Here is a 24,741-nt window from a genome sequence, read left to right on the forward strand (position 1 = left end):
GCTCCAGCGCGCTCCCGAGAAGTGACAGCTCGTCTGCGCATGCGCAGAAGAGCTGTAGCGGCTAGCAGGCTGAAGCGGCTCGTGCTCAGGGCAGAAGACCGGACTGCGCAAGCGCGTCTAAAAAAGCAAGCCGCCCGCGAATTTAGACGGAACCATGGAGACGAGGGCGCCAGCAACGGAGCAGGTAAGTGAATAACTTCTGTATGGCTCATAATTAATGCACAATGTACATTACAAAGTGCATTAATATGGCCATACAGAAGTGTATAGACCCACTTGATTTCGCGAGACAACCCCTTTAAGGACCAAGTGATTATCATTGTTGCATTCGAAGAGCCATAACTGGTTGACAAAGCCATATTAAAGTTGTATCTCTTATTCGCCCCACTCTGGGGTACGTATATTGTATGACTTTTATTACAATTTTGGGAAGGAGATGAAAAAACCAACAGAAAATCCTGCATTGTTTCTGGGTTTTGTTCACCATTTGGTAAAAATAACATGATAAGTAGAGATGAGCGAGTAGTGCCTTAGCCGAGTATCTCCCTGCTCGTCTCTAAAGATTCAGGGGCTGGCGGGGGCGGTGGGGGAGAGCGGGGAGGAACGGAGGGGAGATCTCTCTCTCCCTCTCTTCCCCCCGCTCCCCGCCGCAACTCACCTGTCACCCGCCCCGGCCCCCGAATCTTTAGAGACAAGCGGGGAGCTACTCGGCTAAGGCACTACTCACTCGAGTAATGTGCCTTAGCCAGTATACTCGCTCATCTCTAATGATAACTTTCTTATCTGATCGGCACGATAACTGCGATACCAAGTTTTATGTAGATTTCTGTATTTTTTACTACTTTTGCACACTAAAAACATATTTTTAAAGAAAAACAAGTGAATCTGCATTCTAAGATTAGTAGCATTGTTATTTTTTCTGGCGACGGAGCTCCGTGAGGTCTTGTTCTTTGCATGAAAAGTTCTGGTTTTTATTGGTACCATTTTGAGGCTTAATTGTGCGATTTGGGAGGCGAACAAAAGAAAAATAGCAACTCTGGCGTTCGTTTTTTACATTAATTTTACAGCGTTCATGTGTGATAAGTAACAAAATATTTTTGTTGCCTGGGCCATTATGAACACTGTAATATCTATTATGGGCTGTTTTTTTTTTATTTAATTTTTTTATCTTCTATCAAACTTTATTGAATTTTTTTTAATGCCATTTTTTAATCCTTCAGAGACCTAAAGTTGCGATAGTTCAATTGCTAGGATAGTACACAGTACATTACTTATGTAGTGCATTCTACTAAGCCTATGACAGCAGCCTATTAGACTCTGCCGGAGGCGTGGCATAATAGGCAGAGTTAAGGCCCATTTACACACAACGGCAATCTTTCAAAGGATTTGAAAGATTGAAAATTTTAGCAATGATTTTGCGCAAAGTGTTAATGGACACTAATGTCCATTAACACTTTATCATCTTTGTTTGCATGCAAAAGGGCATCTGGGAGCTGTTTACAGAACCCAGCATGTGGGTTGTGCTCTGCACACAGCTGCATTGTTCTCGTAGGCAGAATACAATGTAATCTTCCGACTTCCGCTGAGAACACAGCATGCGGTTTGTTGAGAGATACCTTATCTATCTGCGGCTGCACGATGGATTTTAAATTTACTTTAAAATCATCAATCAAATGAAAAATGCAACAATTATCGCTTATTTGCGGTCATTTGAACAAATTTTGAGCGATAATCATTGCATGTAAATGGGCCTTTACATGGCAGACATGGAGGCCTTTGTCGGGCTTTCGGCTGCCATGGGAACCTATTGTTACCTTGCAATCACACTGCAGGAAGCTGATGGGTGTAAGAAGGAACCCTCCTCTACCTGACATCTGCTTAAATGTTGTAGTTGCTATTGATTGTGGCATGTAAGAGGTTAAACTTCTATGACCTGAGGTTTCTCTGCATCTGGCAATTAAAGTAGGATCCTGGCTGTCAGTAGTCAGCTAAGCCTTTAAAAAGATGTATGTGTTATCTCCCTACCATGATCCCTTTTTTCTTTTGTGTCCCCTCCCCCATACTTTAAATGAAAAAATAGAGAATACATACCAAAAATAGATGTATGTGCAGGTAAAAAGTCTATTATTGGCCATCACTGAGGGGTTAAAAAGACTTTCTGGGACTGAATCTGATCAGTTGACTGAAGGGACTGTGGCAGTCAAACGAGCATGCCATCACCTTCATTGTTTACCAGACACAACGCCTTACATTTAGTAGCTGCTGCACCTCGTATTGCAACACAGTCCCATCTACTTGAATGGTACTGAGCTGCAGTGAACTGTAATACTAAGCGCAGCCCCTGCCAAACATGGGGAGCAGTGTCTGGTAAACAATAAAGGGAGTGCTGGAGCAGTGGCATAGCAATAGTGGTTGCAGGGGTCTCAATTGCGACAGGGTCCATAAGCTTTGGGAGCCAAAGGGCCGCCTCACCACTAACATGAACCTAAAAATGACAGATAACATGCTGCCTTCTTCCTTTCACTGCTGAAGGCCCTGAGCTGCAATCTGATGAAGATCCCTCAGTGGGCTCAGCGTGTAATGTGCCCCCAGCCCTGCTGTATGTGCTATACCTGCTAAGGCACTCAGTGGCCATTGAATATTTACACTAAATAACCTTTGAGCTATCTATACACAGGGAAACGTGATATCTGCCAATACGCCTCCCATCACTTCTGTGAAGTAGCGATTCAGCTTTCAGGCGCGTTCGAGGAACAACGGGAAATCTTGCATCGTACTTGAGCGCACGTTGTGTGATGTGATTTACTGTCCCATTGAAAACAATGGGCGATGCGTTCCGAGGAACACGAAAAGATAGGACATGCAGCTATTTTTTCCCACAAAACATCGCTCATGCGTATGAGTTCATTCAAAAGAATCTGCTTCCTATGCGCACGTCTCGCAATGCATAAATCTCGAGCGAGTTTCTCAGCCATATGATACCGGCCTTAAAGGGGTTATCCAGGCAGCGGCCGCTGGAATACACTGGAGTCAGAGGGGAAGCACTGCTCCGACCCCTGTATAGTGGCCAGTGCTTGCAATTGCAAGAATAGCGCTCATTGAAATCAACATGAGCTGGGCTTGTAATGGCAGGCTGGGGTCCCATTAATTTTAATGAGAGCTGCACTTGCAATTATGAGCGCCAGCCGTTACACAGGAGTCGGAGTAGTGCTTCTGCTCCGACCCTGGTGTATCCCAGCAGCTGCTGCCTGGAGAATGACTTTAAAGCAACCCTCCAGGCCTGAATCACCAGCTTCCCTGACTACCTGATGTACACTTTGTATTAGCATGTATCATTAGTATAAGACGCTGCACCTGCTTGGATTAACCAGTGCTGTCCACATGAGCGGTGCTGACCAGTCAGAGCCACATGTAACGTCTTAGACTACCCATGCCTACTATACTGTGTGCATCAGGTAGTCGGAGAAGTAGTGCGGCCATCTTTGTTTCTCCAAGCCTGGTGGGTCACTTTAAGTTCTGAATTGTCTTCACTGCAGGTGAGAAGCACGGGTCACCTTTCCAGCAGTGAAAGGGTTACCGCCTGTTTCCATCTAGCATCTTTTTAAATTAAAATAAAGTACTTTCCTCCTGTAAGCGGCAAAAAAGTTTTCCTATTATAAAAAAAATACTCACCTGTCTTCTTCACCGGGTAAGCAGGGCATCAGCTCCCAGTTTGTTTACAGCGGAAAACAGGTGATGCTGCAGCCAATCAGACGCCGCACATCCTGGGTGCTATGATGCAAGACTTCGGGACGGTGATGCTATGGCCTCTGAGGGAGACATTGTGCTGCTTACTGGGGGAGGGGAGTTAATGTAGGGGGCCCAAGCTGAACTTTTGCACTCAGGCCCATGAGCCGGTAGCTATGCCCTTGTGCCGGAGTGCCATGGCCCTTCAGTCAACTAAAGCTCTATTCACATCTGCACCTGAGGCTCCGGTCCAGATCCGGCATAATATCCTGGTGAAAAAAGTTGTGCATGTACCGTGTTTCCCCGAAAATAAGGCATCCCCTGAAAATAAGGCACCCCCTGAAATTTGCAGAAGTCCCAAATATAAGGCACCTCCCGATAGTAAGGCATAGTAAAGTGTGCAGGCAAGTCAAGAGGCCCGTCCCCTGCTGCCATCCCCGTTGTCTCCTACCTCCAGATGTATAGGTAGATCTGCAGACAGTCTGCTGTTATCCTGTCCCTGCTGTGCTGTACGAGTGTGCTGCTGTGAGCTCCCCTTGCTGGCTGGAAAAGTCCATACTGTACGTTCTGTTCCTGCTGTACACGTCTGCTGTGATGAGCTCCCCCTGGTGGCCGGAAGCTGCAATACCATCCCTGCTTACAAGTGGTAGAGGAACTTCTGTCTGCAGACAGGTACGTTACTTTACAGCCCTTATTTTTTTATGGCTCTGTGTGTGAGTCAGGCACCCTGTGTGATTCTTAAGGCTGGGTTCTCACAGAGCGTATTTCCAGCGGAAATCTCGCAGTTTGGCCACAGAGATAAACAGCGAGATTTCCGCCGGGAAAGCGCTGCTTCAAAACCCACGGTACTCAGCCGCTTGTTTTGAAGCGACCTGGCTGCATGCTTTTCCGTTTCTGTGGCCGGTGAATCCGCACCACAACACCGGCTTCTCCCAGCTTTGCCGTGACAGATTCGTTGTCCCATGTGGACGAGATTTCTGAGAAATTTCGTCCACAAAGCTGGCCAATTGAGGGATTAGCGGCCACAAACGAATTTGCCGCGGCAAAATAAGACACCCCCTGAAAATAAGACATAGCGCATATTTGGGAGCAAAAATTAATATAAGATGCGTCTTATTTTCGGGGAAACAGGGTAGCACTTTTTTGTGTCCGGACAGGTGCAGGAACCAAACAGATTCTATTATAGTCAATGGGACTATATTGACTGGGATCCGCTGCAGTGGATTCCACATATGACCGCATGAGCCCGTCGTTATTCAGACCGCTACCTGTAATACGTAATTTACGAAAAGTCCCCGGGAACGCTCGCCTTCCTGCAGTTCTAGGAGCAGCTTGTTGAGCGGCTTTTGTGTGAGACCTCCATGCCGCAGAGAGCTTACGGAGCCTCACAGAGCGCCACTTTCTACACCCCATCCCCGCTGCTGAGGTCTAGAAATACCCCCCAGAATAGTGCCTCTGAGGTGGGATACCCGGTTTTATTGCCCCATATGCCCATCCCAATCAGGCACCTGTAATTACCCCTGTCTTCGGATATACACACAGTTTACATTATTACTTTTATTTAAGATTTAGGGAATGCCAAAAAGGGTAGGGGGGCGGATTATTTCTAGGGAGTCAATTTTTTTCTGCACAAGTGAGCAATGGGGCCTGGAATTTATTCAGTTGTGCCCTGAAATCCAACCGGTGTTCCCTCCATTATAGGCCTAGCCATGGGTCCTATAAGTAGATTGGGGCTACAATGGGTATGTTGGTGAACACGGGAAAACAGGAGTATCCATTTTGGGGGGAAAGTCTTCATTCATATGTGTGTTGTATGAAAAAAACTGTTTTTAAATTGACACAATTACCAAAAAATGAAAAAGGTAATTTTTTCCTTCTTTGTTTAGATTTATTCAAAAACTGTGGGGTCAAAATACGCAGTACACCCCTGCATGAATTCGTTAAGGGGTCTAGTTTTCCAAATTAGATCATTTGTGGGGGTTCTTTATCGTTTTGACCGCTCAAGGGCTCTACAAGTGGGCAATGGGGCCTGGAATACCTTCAAGCAAAATGTCTGTTCTGAAAGCCACCGGCTGCTCCTTTCGGTTTTGGCCCTGTTGTGCATACAGACATAAGATTAGGGCCACAATAGGTATGTTTCTGAACACGGCACAAACAGGAGTATCCATTTTGGGGTGTAAATGTTTATTTTTATGTGCAAAAAATCCTGAAAAAGCTTGCTAGGTCTTATTTTCAGGGAAACGGAGTAGTAAACCCCAAAGTGGCCTCAGCAGTAATAGAGACCCCCCACAGTGGCCTCAGTAGAAATAGTGACCCCCCACAGTGGTCCTCCTTAGTAATAGTGACCCCCCACAGTGGCTTCATTAGTAATAGTGACCCCCCCCACAGTGGCCTCAGTAGTAATAGTGACCCCCAACAGTGGCCCTCATTAGTAATAATGACCGCCACAGTGGCATCAGTAGTAATAGTGACCCCCACAGTGGCCCAAGTAGTAATAATGACCACCAGAGTGGTCTCAGTAGTAATATTGACCCCCACGGGGGCCCCAGTAGTAATAGTGATCCCCACAGTGGCCCCAGTAGTAATACTGTCCCCCACAGTGGCCTCAGTAGTAATAGGGACCCCCACAGTGGCCCTCATTAGTAATAGTGACTGCTACAGTGGCCTCCGTAGTAATAGTGACCCCCCCCCCCCAAAGTGGCACCAGTAGTAATAGTGACCCCCATAGTGGCCTCAGTACTAATATTATTACTACTGGGGCTGATATTGGGGACACTATTACTAATAGTGTCTCCTATATCGACCCCAGTAGTATCAGAGTCCCCCATATACTTACCTTCCTGCTATTTATCATGCACGGCAAAAAACATTTTTAAAAAACGGAGACAGAATGCTTTCATTTTGCCTCCAAAGAAAAAATGCAATAAAGTGATCCAAAAAGCCTTATGTACCCCAAAATGATACCTATAAAAACGGCAACTCTTAACACAAAAAACAAGCCTCCACAGAGCTTCGTCCATGGAAAAATAAAAGGGTTATGGGACTTTGAATGCAACGATGTAAAAAAACAAACAAACAAAAGAGGGCTTTTATTTTACGACAAAAACGTAAAAAAGGTAAGAATTTTGGGCATTGCTTTTAGCTCGTGCCTGTGCGTGTTTTATTGTATTTCTTGCATGTGCATGTCATGCGTCTGTGTGTACAAAAGAACACGCAAGCATGTTCCCATTGATTTGCTGTGTATTTTTTGCAGAAACGAAATGCGCGCAAAATAAACTCATGCGAATGAACCCACTGAAATCAACACATTCTATTCACTGCGCATGTTGAGCGCAATATGCTGCACAAATGCGTTTGTGTGAATAAGCCCTCAATTAAATTCAAGCGGAATGGGTGAAATCTGCAGCAAATCAGCTTTGTGTAAATTCATCCTTAGGGCTCAGTCAGATGGGCGTTTTTGCTGCGCATGTTTTTTGCGTTTTCTATTAGAACCAATGCTTTTCAATGGCAGTGGTCACATGTCCGATTTTTACCTGCGCAAAAAAATTGCACCAGTAAAAAATAGGACAGCGAATTGCAAAACTCAACTAACAGTGGCATAAGGATTCTTTGGATGTGAAACCCTTGGATGCTGTCAAATCCAGGGGTTTCACCTTGTGGTCAATGGGACCGGTGGCAGCAGCACCAACCCCACTGAAAACATACAGAGAAGATCGCTATCCTCTGCTGCAGCTGTGGCAGAGGATTTCTTCATCTCCACGGGGAGTCCCCTCATCACTGAACACTGTGACAGCATTGTCACAGTGTTCAGTAACAAGAAGACTCCCCGCAGGGATGAAGAATTCCCCTTCCCTAGCTGTCACCAGCTGTGGCAGAGGATCGCAATGCTATCCCATTTAATTCAATGGACTTGGCACTACAGCCAGCTCCATTTCAAGCAGTAAGATGCTGGCAACCCCTGTAGTGATTTTCGGGGAAGGGCTTGAAATACAAGCCTGAAAAAAAGCACTAGGTGAAAGAAAAAAAAATTGGCTGAGCACAGGGACCGATCACAGGCAGCGCTCAGCTGTCATTCAATGGCTGAGCGCTGCCTCTGATTGGTCACAGCGCTCAGCCAATCAGAGGCAGAGTTTTCTTCTGGCGGGGATTGTTAATTTTTTTTCACCAAGAGCTTATTTTCAGGGAAGGGCTTGTATTTTAAGCCCTTCCCTGAAAATCACTGCGGGGTTTGCCATTATCTCAATGCTTTCAATGGTCACAGCCGCAGCAGGGAATAGCGATGGCACCGCACTTTATGTGTGAATTTGGAATTTTATGGTGCAATTTTTTTTGGAACAGGTCGCCCGCTTCAGTCATGCAAATTTTTGACACATGCGTGTTGCGTTCGCTTCACGCAAAAAAAGTGACAAAAAAACACCCGTCTGACTAAGCCCTTAGGCTGGCTTCACGGGGCGTAAGCGTATTTGATAAACTGCCTGTCAGATCGCAGTATGATGTAATACTAAGGCATTACATCATACTGCAGGAGCGATCAAAGCATCGCATGTTGTGGTCCCCTAGGGGGGCTAAAAGAAATTTAAAAAAAAAAGAACAATAAAGTTTTATTAATTATTTAAAGAAAAGAAAAAGTTATAAAAGTTCCAAAAAAAAAACTTTTGCCATATTTACAATAAAAAAAAATGTAAATTAAAAAAAAATTCATATTTGGTATCGCTGCATCCGTAAAAATACAATCTATCAAAGTAATGCATTATTTATTGCGCGTGGTGAACGTCGTCCGGAAAAAAATTAAAAGAACGCCAGAAATGTGCTTTTTTGGTTACCCTGTAGCTAAGAACAAATTTTAAAAAAAGCAATCAAAAAGTCACATGTATTCAAGAATGGTACAAACGGAAACGACAGGACGTACAGCACAAAATGAGCCTACGAAACACTACGCAATTCGCTGGAAAAAGAACACATCTCACATTAATTAGCCATTTCAAGTGGCGCGTCTTGCTTGCGGCAACGCAAATGAACCTACAGACAAATAAAATACGCCGATACACATGCAAAAAAGCATTGTTTGTTCCGCAATAAACACAACACTCATGCATGTGCAAATATACATCCACTCACGTGAATCTATTCAGACAGCCGTAGGCGCAACCACACTCAGCGGTACGGAGCATAGTTGCGCCTGAACGAGGGGAATCCCTTCCCCTTGCCCAGCTTTTCAAACTCCGCGCCAACATGCATTTTCCTTGCAGATGCGAGGCGTTTTTCTCTCGCATCATTTCAGGGAAGTTGCAATAATCCACTAGGGCTGTCAGGATCGCGGACTTGTGAACACGACCATACGCGTTATATTTACGGTAGCCTGTACGCGCCATATAATCGCATGAGTGAAGATTTGACACAATCAAGTCCCAATCATTATTCACGTATTTCAGGCCATTCACACGGGGCGCTGCTGCGTGTATGTTAAAAAAATACGCAGAAGCGATGGAAATCAACGATCCGAAGAAAATGCTCGGAATGATAATTAACTCCCTCCCCCTCCCTTTTTTTTCTGCTACCATAGAAGTCTATGGGAGCTTGCTGTGTATCATGCTAAAAGATAGGGCAAGACCTATCTTTTTATGCAGCATATAAAAAAGGCGTCCGAAAACGGTCACGCAGGTGTTATTTGTCCGTGATTATTTTACGCAGCAAATAATCAGTCATCTGAATGAATGAATGCGTTTTATAGGCGTTTTTTAATGCGACGAAATAGCTGCGTAAATATGGTCGTCTGAATAAGCCCTTAGGGTGGTTTTACACGGGTTGGAATTACGCAGCCAAAGCCGTACCATAATACATCGCTTTGAATTCTATACTAAAGGCCGGGCTCACATGGGCGTATGTTTACTACATATTACGCAGGCTCTGTACGCCCGCGCGATACATGGTAACGCGCAGGCAATCAATTATATTGTCTTCTGCATTTGCGATCACATTAGTGTATCAGAATTGCGTAATACGCAGGCACATAAAAGAACGCAGCATGTTCTATTTTGCTACAGATATGTGCGAGATAGAGCCCATGGCATATGGGCGGCGTGCGTACGTATTGTCACTTCGCAACAGCACAGGACATATAAACAGCAATGAAAAAAACAGGCGTACTGCGCATTACAGCGTGCGTGAGTACATTGTCAGGCGCAGTACAATTTCGGCATCATACGCAGACTTACGCAGGGTCACTGCTAGCTCCATAGCTGTATAAACGCAGTGCGACCCCAACAGCATTTTACGCTTACGGCCGTGTGACCTAGCCAAAATCTGCAAGTCTCATTGCAGATTTTGAGGCGGAATTGCCTACAGATTGAAACCATGTTTAATTCCACATGGGGTTGTACAGATCCGGTGCGTAAATTACCGCGTCTTGCGGTGCGTCCTCCGGGCTGATTTCGCCATGATAAAAGATCCCTGATATAACCCTCCGGTTTGGATGATGAAAAAAATACTAAATACCTTTAAAAAAAAAAGTTTTAAAAAAAGTAAAAAAAAAAAAAAAGTTTCAGGGGGGTTAATGAGAGATTGTCTGCACCCTGATAACAGAGAACAATTGGGGTCTTTATAGGGTGATCTCAGCGGTAGGAGCAGGTCCCTGTGTCACATGAGTCCACAAATCCACATCCTGACTGCTTCCCTTCTTCTCAGCACTTGTTGCAGCACATGTGAGCCGAGGAGGGAGCGGGCACAGAGGCGTGCCCAGGGGAGGGGGCAGGGGGTCGCTCGGTCCTGCTGCCTATATCAGGCTGACGATGGCCGGGGAGAGGCAGAGAGCCAGTCCTGGCAGATGGCACAGAGGAGCGGAGGGTGACAGTGGACTGGCACTACCTGGATGTTGTGCAGAGGACTGGCCATTTATAGGGCAGGGTGGTGCCCAGGCTGAGGGTGGCAGGTGCCTCTGGCTGCAGGATTCTGTGACCTGACTTCTCATCACTGACACTGGCATTCTATTCATTGCATTCTTGTCCCACCATCATAGACCTGACCATGGGGGCAGCAGAGCTACTATAAGGCTGCCCACCTTCCCCTGGCATTGAGCAGCGGCTATCCTTACCTGGCACTGAGGATGAGGTTACCTGGACTTCTCTGATGTGGACATTGCCAGCCTGGTTCACCTGGTAGAAGTTGTCAGTGAGCAGTAGTAAGTAGTAGAGCTGTGCCATCTCTGGGATGCCCACCATGCAGTAAGAGAGGAGATGCCATCTGCCCGGGTTTTGGTCCTGGCTGCCTGCTTCTGGCTCCTCCTGGTCCCGGTGAGGTGCTGCGGTCCCGGCCGGGGTCCGGTGGGCCGCCGTGGGTACAGGCGGAAGCTGGTTCCCCTCCGCTATAAGCAGTTCGTGCCCAACGTGCCAGAGAAGACCCTGGGGGCGAGTGGCAAGACCGAGGGCAAAATCCGGCGAGACTCGGAGCGGTTCCGGGAGCTGGTGCTCAACTACAACCCGGACATCATCTTCAAGGACGAGGAGAACACCAGAGCGGACCGGGTCATGACTGAGGTGTGTACCCAGGAGAATGCCAGGCTGCCCTCACCCACCACCTGCTGCACTATGGGGCTCTCGGCGCTGCTGCTGCTTGGGCTGTTTGTTTGCTTGTTACATATTGTTACTTTTCTTCTATTGCAACATTGTACATAATATTGTTATAAACACATATATATAATTAGGATTTATTTATTTATTATTAACCCATTAGAAAGCAGAGTGTTTCAGTCTTAAAGGACCAGACCCTTTTTTTTTTTTTTTGCAATTTTACACATATCGTGGTTGTATGACCTTATTTTTTTTTCTTGGGCTACCAAAATTATTTTTGCAGTCCTTTTTTTGTGAAATTTTTTATCTTTTTTCACTGAAACTTTTTTCTTGTTTTTTTTTGTATTAGGAATAATGTGTACAATAAGCAAAAAATGTTTTTTAAATTTATATATATATATATATATATATATTTTTTTTTTTAATGATTATATTTACGTTAAACTAGAGTACAGAAAAAGGTCCAACATTTTGTTTTGGATGTTTTGATATATAATTTGTGTAGTCTCAGATTACAGGGTTTAAATGGAGGTGGTTAAGTTTGTTATGGGTGATGGGCTGCCTATATATATATATATATTATTTGTATTTTATTCTGTCATTTTTTAAAACTTATTTTTGTAACATTTTTTTTTAACTTCTCTGTCCCCCATGACATCATATAAGACTTCAGGGGATGATTCACACTGTCTTTTTTTTCTTTTTTTTACATTTTTCCACTGTAGCTGAAGCATCCATAGCAGCCCAAGTTATAGGGGAAAACATTCCCCTGTAGTGACTATAGTTCCTGGCAGAGTTGGTCTGGGGTCTACTAAGATCCTGCAACTCTGACATGCAGGGGGTCTCCGGTGATCATGTGATCATGGGTCTCATACAGGAAACCGTAGCACTTATTGGGCACTATGTATCCTGTAAACGAGAAGGCAGAGGCGGTTAAAAATACTGTTTTGTCTTCTCCTGATCCTTTGGTGTCTCTGCAGGAGCTTTAATCCCGCGCCATATTTTTACTATCACATGGTGCTAAAGCCCAGGACCAAGCGCTGTATATCTACGGTAGCGCTTGGTCATTATCAGGTTTAATACAATGTGTGGCTCTATTTACAGTGCTGCAGATCTAACCTGTTTCTTTATAGGGCACAGTACTATTAACCCCTCCAGGATGGAGAGCGTAACCAGTATTGTAGGTGATTATTACTATTGTGTGGCAGTAGCTATGAACATTGTAGCATGAAGGGGTTGCGGTACTTTTCACATACATGCTCTTGTTCAAACACTGCTTACACATTTGAACTTTGGTAAATTTGAAGCTGATATTTTCTTCCATTTATATGTCCATACCTTTATTTTACCATTGTATTGTTAAAGGGGTTGTCCTGTTGTAACCTGTCTTCAGGAAAGGTAATCAACAGTAGGCCAGGGGGGTCTGCCACCCAGGACTCCCTCTCACTAGCTGTTTGCTAGTGTACTCATATACTGAACTGATTTCCACAGGAAGAAGACAGGACCGTCCCAACTGCAGTGACCTGACTTGGTATTACAGGCCAAGTTCCCATTCACTTCAATTTGCATGCAATACCAGACCTGGCCACTACAGTGGGAATGGAGCTGTCTGCTTCCTGTGGAAATTAGCTCAATGCATAAGCGCACCAGCTCAGTGAACAGCTGATCAGAGGGGGGCTTGGGTGGCAGACCCCTGCTAATCTAATATTGACATGCTATCAATAGTGTACATCTGGACTACCCCTTTAAGAGCTCGTTCAAATCTGCATTTTTAAATGGAAAACAATGGTTCCATTTTGGTTCCCATTGATTTCAGTGGGAAGTAAGTCAGTTCAACTCACTTTGACTCATTTTCATTTGATTTCTGTATTTTAAATGGAAATAGTAGACTGTTTCGCTATTGTTTCTATGAAAAAATGTTTTTTTTTTTACATTATGGACAATGGCTGAAGGAACTGAAAGGAAAGGTTTCATTTGTCTAACGGATCCATTTTTAAATGAGCATGCGCAGAGGGTTAGGAAGACAAAAGAATACAAAGTAGATCCATTAAAACAGCTGTAAACAGAAGTAAATGGAAACAAACTGATAGAAACTGATCCTTTTTTGACTGATCCGTCTACAGTAGATGCGTTAAAAAAACCGGAAACTATGGTTTCCGTTTGAATTCCATCTTGCTATCCATTTCATTAAAAAAAAAAATTTTTTAACTATCTGGTGGCCACCATAGAGAGGAGAATGTTTCTGTAAGTACATGGACATGAGAGTATAAGTGGGCTTTATATTCACACTTATATTTGGCCCTCTGTTTGCTCATGTGGCGCACAGTGTAAGGCAGCAGAAATGCAGTCCTAAGCTCTTGCTCATGACCTGAAGGTTGCACGTTCAATACCCATATGTGGTTCAGGTAGTTGACTCAGCCTTCCATACCGAGGTCAGTAAAATGAGTACCCAGCTTGCTGGAGGCTAGAAGATGATTGGGGAAGGCAATGGCAAGCCACCCTGCAAAGATGTCATGGCTGGATGCTTGCAGCAGGGTACTTTGCCTACTTTATCTTGTTCAGCCAATTGCCCCTTAAGGGGACAAAACATGTTAGGGTATGTTCACACCAGGGTTTTTTGTTTCTGTCTAGCTGTTACATTGTGGGAGCAGCTAAACGGAAAGACAACAGGAATTAAAGATGGGAGCAACCGGATAGCATTTAGTTTGCTTCCATTTTCCATTGATGACTATGGTAAAAACTGGAGGCAGAACCATATACTTCGGTTATAAAAACGGAATGGCGATGGAATATTCTCCAGTTCAATGCATGTCTATGGGCACAAAAACTGAAGCATTTTCTTTCCACTTAGCTGCTCCCATGATGGAACAGCTAGACAGAAACAAAAGACCCTGGTGTGAACATAACCTAAAGGTGCGACCGAGAGTAGTTAGAGCGACTATTCTGCCTGTGCCTTCACACAGGTGTGATAATTGTTCCAGAGAATGGAGGTGTAGCAGATCGTGGATTTCTTCCTCCCGCAGGCCTCTTTTTACAGTAAACGGGCAGCCGCTCATAGATTCTCACTCAGTGCCCTTTCGGGGACTGTGTGTACATGGGGCAAAAGTCGCCTATAATCGCTCATTTTGGCAATTATTCGGGTGACTATTGGCCCATGTAAAGATACCTCTAAGGCAGGGGCGTAAGTAAAGGCTCAGGGGCCCTGATGCAAAAGGTGAGCTGGGGCCCCCCCTCTATCTGTATCTGTACCCGTACCCATACCTAAACCATGCTGCACAGAGACATAACTTGAAGCTTCTGGGCCCCAATGCAAAACCTGTAACAGGGCCCCCAACTGTAATGCTTTACTCATAGTACTGGGCTCCCTATATGGAGAAGAGAGGCCTTATGGGCCCCCTAAGGCTCCTGGGCCCGGGTGCAACCGCATCCCCTGCACCCCCTATAGTTACGCCCCTGCTCTAACTCCCACACACTTGCGTTTGCGTTTTTTGCTAACGTGATTGTCAATGGGACTTTCTAATGTTAAAAACGCAACGCAGTGCAATTGCGTTTTTGGTGCGTTGGGTTTTAAACATTAGAAAGTCCCATTGACAATGGCGTTAACAAAAAAACGCAAACGCAAGTGTGTGGGAGCCCTTAGGCTCATTCACATGGGCACATTTCATTCCATCTATATTACATTCGTATTTGTTAGGGTGACTACCCACTACAGTTTTTTTTCACTGCGAAATTCGCAGCGTTTTTTTTTTTTGCAGGGGTCTATGGGACTTGTAATGTTAAAATCACGATCGCGCAAAATCGCGATTTCACGCTAAATTCAGTGTTTTTGCAGTATATATTTTCGCATGTGAGAAAATATACGCAGCATGTTCTTTTTGCGCACCCAAGGCACCATAGCAGTTCGCCCACTTCATCCACATGAAATTGCACACTGAACTGCGCGATTTTGTGGTGGTAATGAGGTTGCCCAGCCGGTTCAATCACAGCATGGGTGTGTTCCGCGCTGATGTGAACGGGCCCGGCGGCGTAGAAAAGTACAGTAGAATGTGTGGATACATGCATGCTCCCCTCACAGCGCAATTACTTCACACTCTCCCGAGCGCATGTACGCCTACGCTCGTCTACTGGAGTCCTCTGGCATTTCTTTGCTGGTAAACTCATGGAAAGACCTAAAAATGGTCAAAAAAAGTTTAAGCTGTCTGAACCATTTATTTACCCACACACAGGGGCGTAACTATAGAGGATGCAGGGGATGCGGTTGCACCCGGGCCCAGGAGCCTTAGGGGGCCCATAAGGCCTCTCTTCTCCATATAGGGAGCCCAGTACTATGAGTAAAGCATTATAGTTGGGGGCCCTGTTACAAGTTTTGCATTGGGGCGCGGGAGCTTCAAGTTACGCCTCTGGCCACACATATGGTGGCCTTTGGACTAGTCAATGTTTACTCGTGCCAAAATTTCATCAGATACTCTTTCAAATGTGAACAAAATTTTTGGCCAACCCAACAATTGTCAGTTGGCAGCTTTAGATTGCTTTTAGTGGATATTAAAAAGGTTGTCTAGGATTAGAAAACTTTAAATGACGGCTTCCTTTCAAAACAGCGCCACACTTGTCCATTGGTTACGTCTGGTATTGCAGTTAGGCTCTGCTGAAGTGAATGGGGCTGAGTTGCAATACCACACATAACCTGTGGACAAGAGTGGTGCTATATTTTGAAGAAAGCAGCCATGTTTTTCTAATGTTGAACAGCTGTTTTAGGCCAGATACACATAAGCGTATGTTTATTTGCACGTGTATGACCGTATTGATACTTGGAAAACAATGGGCGAAGCGTTCCAGGAAAGAATCGCTCGTGTATATGACCCTATTCAAAAGAATTGGGGTTCATATTCATGCGAGATTTGTGCATCTTGCAACGCACAAGTCTTGTGCGATTTTCTCGCCCGTGTTAAAGTGGCCTTAGGGCTCACACCCAGTGGCGATCCGACTTCCCTGTGATGCGAGAGTGAAAACGCATGATAGTGAAACTAATGATTTTCAATGGCTTCATTCTCATTAGGGATGTTTTCACTGTAACCTCGCATCGCAAAGAAGAATCTGCGATATCGCCCATTGTTTCAAATGGGGCCGACAGCAGCAGCGCTAGCCCCATTGAAAACATAGGGAGGACATTGTGCTCCCCTGACACAGCTGTGACAGCTGTTGCAGATATGGCAGGGGATTCCTTCATCCCCATGGTGAAGGAATGCCCTGTCACAGCTGTGGCAGAGGTCCACGATGCTATCCCATTGCATGCAATGGGGCCGGCACTGCTGCAGCCCCATTTAAAGCAATGGAATGAAGGCCACCACGGCGCTGATGATTTTCAGGGAAGGGCTTGAAATATAAGCCCTTTCCTGAAAATCATGCCTAGCTGTAAAAAAAAAAGTTCATTCATTCTCATTAGGGATGTTTTCACTGTAACCTCGCATCGCAAAGAAGAATCTGCGATATCGCCCATTGTTTCAAATGGGGCCGACAGCAGCAGAGCTAGCCCTATTGAAAGCATAGGGAGTACATTGTGCTCCCCTGACACAGCTGTGACAGCTATGGCAGGGCATTCCTTCATCCCTGCGGGGACCACGGAGATGAAGAAATGCCCTGTCACAGCTGTGGCAGAGGTCCATGATGCCATCCAATTGCATTCAATGGGGTTGGTCCTGCTGCAGCCCCTTTGAAAGCAATGGAATGATGGCCACCAGCTGAGTACTGTCTGTGATTCGCTGAGTGCTGTGACCAATCACAGGCAGCGCTCAGCTGTCATTCAATGACGGTTGGGCTCTGCCTCTGATTGGCTACAGCGCTCAGCCAATCAGAGGCAGCGCTTTCTGAAGGCAGGGATTTTTCAGTCCCCGGTCTCCAGAAGACTGCCGGGCCGGAGAGAAGGGCCAGATGGTGAGTTAATTTTTTTTTAACTTTTTTTTTTACAGCTAGGCATGATTTTCAGGAAAGGGCTTATATTTCAAGCCCTTCCCTGAAAATCATCAGCGCCGTGGTGGCCTTCATTCCATTGCTTTAAATGGGGCTGCAGCAGTGCCGGCCCCATTGCATGCAATGGGATAGCATCGTGGACCTCTGCCACAGCTGTGACAGGGCATTCCTTCACCATGGGGATGAAGGAATCCCCTGCCATATCTGCAACAGCTGTCACAGCTGTGTCAGGGGAGCACAATGTCCTCCCTATGTTTTCAATGGGGCTAGCGCTGCTGCTGCCGGCCCCTTTGGAAACAATGAGCGATATCGCTGATTCTTCTTTGCGCTGCGACGTTACGGTGAAAACTTTGCTAATGAGAATGAAACCATTGAAAATCATTGGTTTCACTATTATGCGCTTTCATTTACTTTCACATCGCAGGGAAGTCGTATCACCACTGGGTGTGAGCCCTTATACACAGAAAACATCCACATAAAAAGTTGGATAACTTTTTGTAAAAACATTAAATTACATCAGAAGTCAATCAAAGGTGCGCACAGTACGCAATGAGATGCGTGAAACACAGTGTAATTGCCTAGGAACAAGAACACATCTTGAACTCAGACTAATTATGTCTGGGAGCATTGGTGTGTATCTTTTAGGGTGCGCAAAAGGTACAGAAAAATTCGTCAATGTGAACACAAAAAAGCAACATTGATTCTCTAAAAATACTGCGCTCTTGTAAATTCAGCTAAAAGTGGTCAAAGGTGAGCATGTGCTATAAGATGTCCGAGCACATTAGATGACAGCTCAATTATAATATACCGTAGGTACCATAGAGGCAGCTCATGCAGGTGCCATGGACATTCTAGGTCAGTGTTGTCTGATCTGTCAGGTAACCTCACTATTGGATCCACTACTGAGACTCAGACTGCAGTGTGTATATACAGTGATATGTAAAAGCTGCAGAAGAAAAACACTGCAAATCTTTTAATGAAATTCTGCTGCAAAAATGATTGTCAGTCTATAAGGCGGTTTCGTATCGGCGTCGGAGCCTCCGGTCGGAAGTTCCATTACAGATCCGGCTCAAAATACTTTTCTATCACCTATCTATTGCCATCATAGTGATAGCCACCAAAAATGGTAAACGGGGTCACACCTTTCTGACCAGTTATGGGGTTGCTGACCATATGAGAAATGCACAAGGACTAACAAACGAGTATAGAGTAGGGACAAAAATGTCAAACCGGGAGTGTATGGTGTCACAAGTCGTTGACAGGGAACCGTCTACAATGTTGAGGTCAGCTGCTCTTCAGGTTTTGTGAATGGAAGGTCATTCAATAGTAACAGCTCTTACTAGCTTTATTATTAGAGATGAGCGAGTATACTCGCTAAAGGCAATTCCTCGAGCGAGCATTGCCTTTAGCGAGTACCTGACCGCTCGAGACGAAAGGTTCGGGTGCCGGCGCGGGGGAGCGGTGAGTAGCGGCTGTCAGCAGGAGGGAGTGGGGGGGGGGGAGGAGAGAGATCTCCCCTCCGTTCCACCCCGCTCTCACCCCGCAGCTCCGTGCCCGCCGCCGGCACCCGAACCTGCAGGCTCGAGCGGGCAGGTACTCGCTAAAGGCAATGCTCGCTCCAGCAATTGCCTTTAGCGAGTATACTCGTTCATCTTTATTTATTATACAAATGAGAATTGACAGGGAATAGTCAGTACAGAGGGCAATTGGGGCAGCTGTCCTGACATCAGACACCTATTAGCGATCCCTAAGGCCTCATGTCCATGGGGAAAATCAGGCCCGCTACGGATTCTCCATGGAGAATCCGCCGCGGGTCCCTCCTGCCCCGCGGACATGAGGCCTAAAAATAAGAATAAACTCACCTGCTGCGAACAATGCGGATCTTCCCTTCTTCGCGGCCGGATCTTCTTTATTCGGACCGGCGGATGTGCTCGGCATGCCGGCTGCATGCCGCGCGCATGTGCCGGGCACATCCGCCGGGCCGAAGAAAGAAGATCCTGCCGCGAAGGAAGGAAGATCTGCATCGTCCGGAGCAGGTGAGTTTAATTCAGGCGTGGGTCTCCTGCGGATCCGGATGGCTTCCATAGGCTTCAACAGAGGCCTGCGGGAGCCGTCCCCGTGGGAGACCCGCACGAAAATGGAGCATGTCCTTTTTTTTTTCATGCTCCACAAATTTTTTGATTCCCTTTTATTGACCATCTGAGGGTATTTATCTACCCGCGGGTGGTCAATGCATTCCTATGGGGCGCGGATCCGCGTGCGGGTGATCCACTGCGGATTTAAATTTTTCTTTTCCCCGTGGACATGAGGCCTTAAAGCCCTACCCTCTGATGCCGTACGGCTGGCATTACACGAGCAAATTCATATTTGAACGCACATGAGGACAGCGTATTTGTGGAATGAACGATTCTTTTGGCGCATGCATGTGTGTAATTTGCTCTAAGTTTTCCGTGCGCACAATGTTATACCCTCTTAGGCCGGATTCACATGAGAGTATGCATATTTGCACACCGTTGCACCTTATTTTTGTGCATCAGGTGTTGCATATTTATGCGTGAAGCTGCGTTTTTTACTGTATGTATTGCGCTTTCAAAAAACACGCATTGATGTTCTCAGCCATTGAAAAGGCCAGTTGTTATAATGAGTTCCAGATGTATCCTATCCCTGTGCAAATGCGCTGGATAGTAGAGCATGCCGTGTTTTTTTTCTTGCACACGCCAAGTACACGCATGTGAACTAACCCATTGAAATCAGCAGGTTCTATGTTCTGCATATTGCGTGCTCAGATTCTTTGCAGGATTTTTTTTAAGGTAGCTCCCTCTTTCCCAGCTAGCAGGATTATGGGGGTTCATGCCAGATTAGTCTGGGTTACATGTATCTGTACTGTCCAGCCAGTTGTGTTATGGCTGAGCCTGACACAACGGATGACAGTCATGCATCCATAGTTGGACATAGCTTGATAGAACATATTGCGTGCAACGTTTTACCGTTCGGCTCAGGGAGAAGTCCAGAGTCAGCTCCCAAGTCACTGCGTACAAAACTGTCATTGTACTTCACCGGAGGGAATTCCAGCGGTCAGAAACAGACATATATGAAGGGGTCTGTCCCGGAGGTCAGGAAAACGCTCCCTTGCCAAATATGGTAGCTTGTTTTTCCAAGCTCCATGTGTATCATTTTATATTCTGCTCTTATATGTGTTGCTGTAGGAAACACATTGGGGGAAGTTTATCAAAATTGATGGAAAGAAAAAGTGAAGCAGTTACCCATAGCATGATATTAAGTTGCAATTTAACCCTTTGCAATCCAATTTTGGATTCAGGGTTTCCTAGGGGGCCTTTCTCTTTCTGCCATTATACAATGGAGCCGTCTGCTGGCTAGAGCCAGTACTGCGGTATGGGACATGCTGGAGAGGCCTCCCGACAATAGAGTGGCCAGTAATATACAGTAAGAATGCCCTGACGGACGTCTTCCGACATCGGAGCTGTACCGCCTTCAATCAGAATGTCTTCAGACGTCAGACAGTGGATTGGAAAGGGTTAGAGGAAAGCTGTTATCACTTTTGCTTCCATAAACCGACCTACACTGGTAAAACAACAGTGTACTTTTCAAAATGTGTTTGGTTATACTTTTTGATCAATGATTACCTTTAAAAAGAATGTATAAACCAGAGGTGTCAAACTCCTTTTCTCCAGGGGCCACATTAACCTTATGGTTGTCTTCAAAGGATTGATTGTAACTGTAAGACTGTATAGTAATAGTGACCCCCATAGTGGCCCCAGTAGTAATTGTGCCCCTATAGTGGCCCCAGTAGTAATAATGACCCCTTTAGTAAGCCCTGTAATAATAGTGACCCCCCCCCCCCCACTATCCATAACGGCCCCAGTAGTAATAGTGAACCCTGTTGTGGCCCCAGTAGTAATAGTGAACCCTGTAGTGGCCCCAGTAGTAATAGTGAACCCTGTAGTGGCCCCAGTAGTAATAGTATCCTCCATTGTGGCCTCAGTAGTAATAGTGAATCACCATTGTGGCCCCAATATTAATAGTGCTCCCCAGTAGTAACAGTATCCTCCATTGTGGCCTCAGTAGTAATAGTGACCCCCATAGTGGCTCCAGTAGTAAAAGTGTCCCCTTATTTTGGCCCCAGTAGTATTAGGTGACCCCAATAGTGGCTTCATTAGTAACAGTGGACCCCCTATTGGCCTGTGGCCGGCCAGCATCCCTACAGGCATTCCACTCCCCCAGCCTGCAGCTCAGATCCGGTGGCAGCGCAGAGTCTGTGACCACTGATTTTTCCCCTCTGAGTCTGCGCCAAGTACAGGACGGTGCACCCAGACACCGGGGGAGAGGTCAGCGGTCAAAGACTCTGCACTGCCGCTGGACCAGAGCTGCCGGCTCGGTGAGTAGAATGCTTGTTAGCTTGTGTTTTACATGTGTTATATAAACCTTTCCCATACTGTTTGGCACTTCCCCGTAAGCATTTTGCTAGGGTGGCCGGACTGTCTCTTCTGGCCATATTACGTTGGCTAACATGCCACCAACTGGCATGGTGACATGGCTGACATCATCACTACTCTGCTCAAAGTCCCATGCCATAGCGGGAGATACCAGAGCGGCATATGTGCAGTTCATTTGTCCCTTTTGTGGGCAGATTAGTTAGACTAAACTAACCCCCACTTCTAGATCTGTGATCAGCGGTGGCTCAGCAGATCCAGAACTTAGGCGGTGCGCGGAAGATGGCCACGAGAGATGGTCCAGCCCGCCCACTGGACCACTCACCAGGAATTGCTATGCAGCGCGGGGAAAGTACATTACTGTATTGTTTTACTGGTGTAGGCAGGTTTATGGAAGCAGAAGTGATATGACAAGTTCCCTTTAATACAAGGCATCTGAAAACTAAGAGAGAGAATCTCTGCACAACTCCTCCAATTTTCCTTTGCACCAGTTTGGATAAATATTATCTAATATAACTGTTTTCAGCAGTTTTTGCATTGTGAATATTAGTTGCAAACTTGGTCATAGTTAGACGCCAACTTCTGCTTTGCAACTTTCTGATTCAGGTTTTAATCAATATTCCATAGCAATTTACTGCAAAAGTTGTAAAATGTGCTTGACCCAGATCATCTACGACCAAAAGTCTCAATAGATGTCGGTTTTTATGTGATCCAACTCTGTTAACAACAATGCTGATGTCAATGAAAGTGGTTGACACTCAAGAAATCAATGGAAACAATTAGGGACTATAGATGAGCGAGTATACTCACTAAGGCATGTTACTCGAGCGAGTAGTGCCTTAGCCGAGCATCTCCCCGCTCGTCTCTAAAGATTCGGGGGCCGGTGGGGAGGCAGGGAGAGCGGGGAGGAACGGAGGGGAGATCTCTCTCTCCCTCTCCCCCCCCCCCCCCCACTCCCCCCGCCCCTCCCCAACTCACCTGTCACCCGCGCTGGTCCTCGAATCTTTAGAGACGAGCGGGGAGATACTCGGCTAAGGCACTACTCGCTCGAGTAATGTGCCTTAACGAGTATACTCGCTCATCTCTATTAGGGACCTTTCACCCAGGATGCAATATTCAACCCCCAAATCTGCACTGCTAACTTTGGGCGCAGAATTGAAAATAGCAAAAAACACAGTTAGCAGTGCGGAATTAAGGGATGGCATATTTCGTAACACGGTTGCGGAATATTGCATCCCGTGTGAGCGGTCCCTGACTGTTAAGCAACAGTATCAGAACATTTTCGATGACGTGCATGTAGACCGGAAGCTTTTTGGCTTGAATTACATGAACACTCCTGTGCTGGGCTATTTACCATTGACCTTTATTCAGTTTTAGACAGGTGTTCAAATAACGTAACCGTGTTGGGTGGTTGTTGTATTTGCAGTTATCATTTATTACAGAATTGTTTATTTGGCTGCTGCATGTGTTCACTCGGCCAGAACTCTCTGCTGATCTGGAAGAGGGAACAAGAATTCTTGATATATTTTCCCAGACCTCACAATGGAAATAGTCACCTGCTAGGTTGTTGAAATTTGCATACTTTAGTAAGTTATGTGTTCTTGAGCCAACTATTACAACAACCACCCAAAACGCTTTAGGATGCAGAGGGAATTACCTGGCCTCTCTCTTTTTCTAGACCAACCCTGCCATACCACACCTGTACTGTACTTACCATCATTCCAGCCCAAATTGAAATGTGATTGTCCTCAGTAAGAGAAACCAAGTAATCTTGTAGATGTGATACCTTTTAATGGCTCACAAAAATACATGATGTTATAGTGAGCTTTCAGATCTTCTATGGACCCTTCATTTAGCCTGATGAAGGGTCCATAGTAGATCCGAAATCTTGCTGTGTCCTTAAGCCTGATGAAGGGACCATAGAAGATTCAAAAGCTCGCTATAACATCATGTATTTTTGTTAGCCATTAAAAGGTATCATATTTACAAGATTACTTGGTTTCTCTTACTGAGAACAATCACATTTTGCTCTACGGGCTAACATGGTACCAAATCTTTTTTTCATTTAAACCAAATTAACAAAATTTTGTTTGAGTATCTTAATTCAATGAGTAGTCTAGGGAGGTACTGTTGCATTTTGTCTCCACCATGAAGAATGGGTTGGGCCAAGATGAACGCCCACAATTTGATTGGCTGCAGCTGCTGATGTGCGCTACTCCAGACCCTGTGCTCAACTAGGGAACGCTGGTGCCTTGTTCTGCTTAGCTGCTGCTGGGTGGTGATGAAAGGCGCTTCTACCCACACCACTGGGCTGTCAACCGCCGCCGCTGATGACACTTTGTAGTGCAGTGCTGTGCCACTGAAACCAACAGACAGTACTATGGGAAACCTCCTCGGTAAACCCCGCTAAGGTAGGGAGGGTAGGGAGAGTCGCTGCTTTGTACCGCTCTGCTGCTGAGTCGGCCGAAAAGCCTGTGGGACCGCCGATGCCTTGCCGCACTGTGCCTCCTCGTCCTTTTTCTCCTTTTGAAATCCAATGCCTGGAACTGCACACTGCCGCTGCTCCCACGTACTGCCCACTTTTCTGTGGCCCCTTTGCACGGCTGCCTCCTCCTGCCCCGCTCAGCTGCGGAGCACAGAGGCCTTGTACTGAAGGCACTGCTCTGGTACCATGCCCTCCATGGTGGTGCTGATGATGGGGTTTCCTGCAAACACAGCTCCATAAGCAGCTGCAGCCAATCAAATTTTGGGCGTTCATCTTGTCTCCACCCATTCTTCATGGTGGAGACAAGATACTACAGTACCATCTAGTGAAATCCGTAAGTAACTCATTGGCCAATGTCATAATATCAAATTTGCTGAAGATTTGTGACTTTGTCTCCATGCATGCATTTGCTTGAGAAAGTAGCAAATGCTCTCAAATGTTGCACCCTGTGTGTACATGGTTGAATCGCTTGTATTGTCATCTTGGATTGTACTGTATTATCTGTAGATGGATAAATAAGGTCTCTGTGAATTTACAGATCACTGTT

General features: G+C 45.8%; 1 protein-coding gene across 1 annotated transcript in view; it reads left to right on the forward strand.

The window, feature by feature from the left end:
* Positions 1–10,958: 10,958 nt before the first annotated feature.
* The window catches only part of DHH (desert hedgehog signaling molecule), a 57,217-nt gene continuing 43,434 nt past the window's right edge, over positions 10,959–24,741 (forward strand). Inside the window, exon 1 of the mRNA XM_066594062.1 lies at positions 10,959–11,258. Within this exon, the coding sequence (XP_066450159.1) occupies positions 10,959–11,258 (300 nt within the window). The remainder of the gene's footprint in view (positions 11,259–24,741) is intronic.

The sequence above is a fragment of the Eleutherodactylus coqui genome, chromosome 1 (genome assembly GCF_035609145.1).
Source record: "Eleutherodactylus coqui strain aEleCoq1 chromosome 1, aEleCoq1.hap1, whole genome shotgun sequence".
Taxonomy (NCBI): domain Eukaryota; kingdom Metazoa; phylum Chordata; class Amphibia; order Anura; family Eleutherodactylidae; genus Eleutherodactylus; species Eleutherodactylus coqui.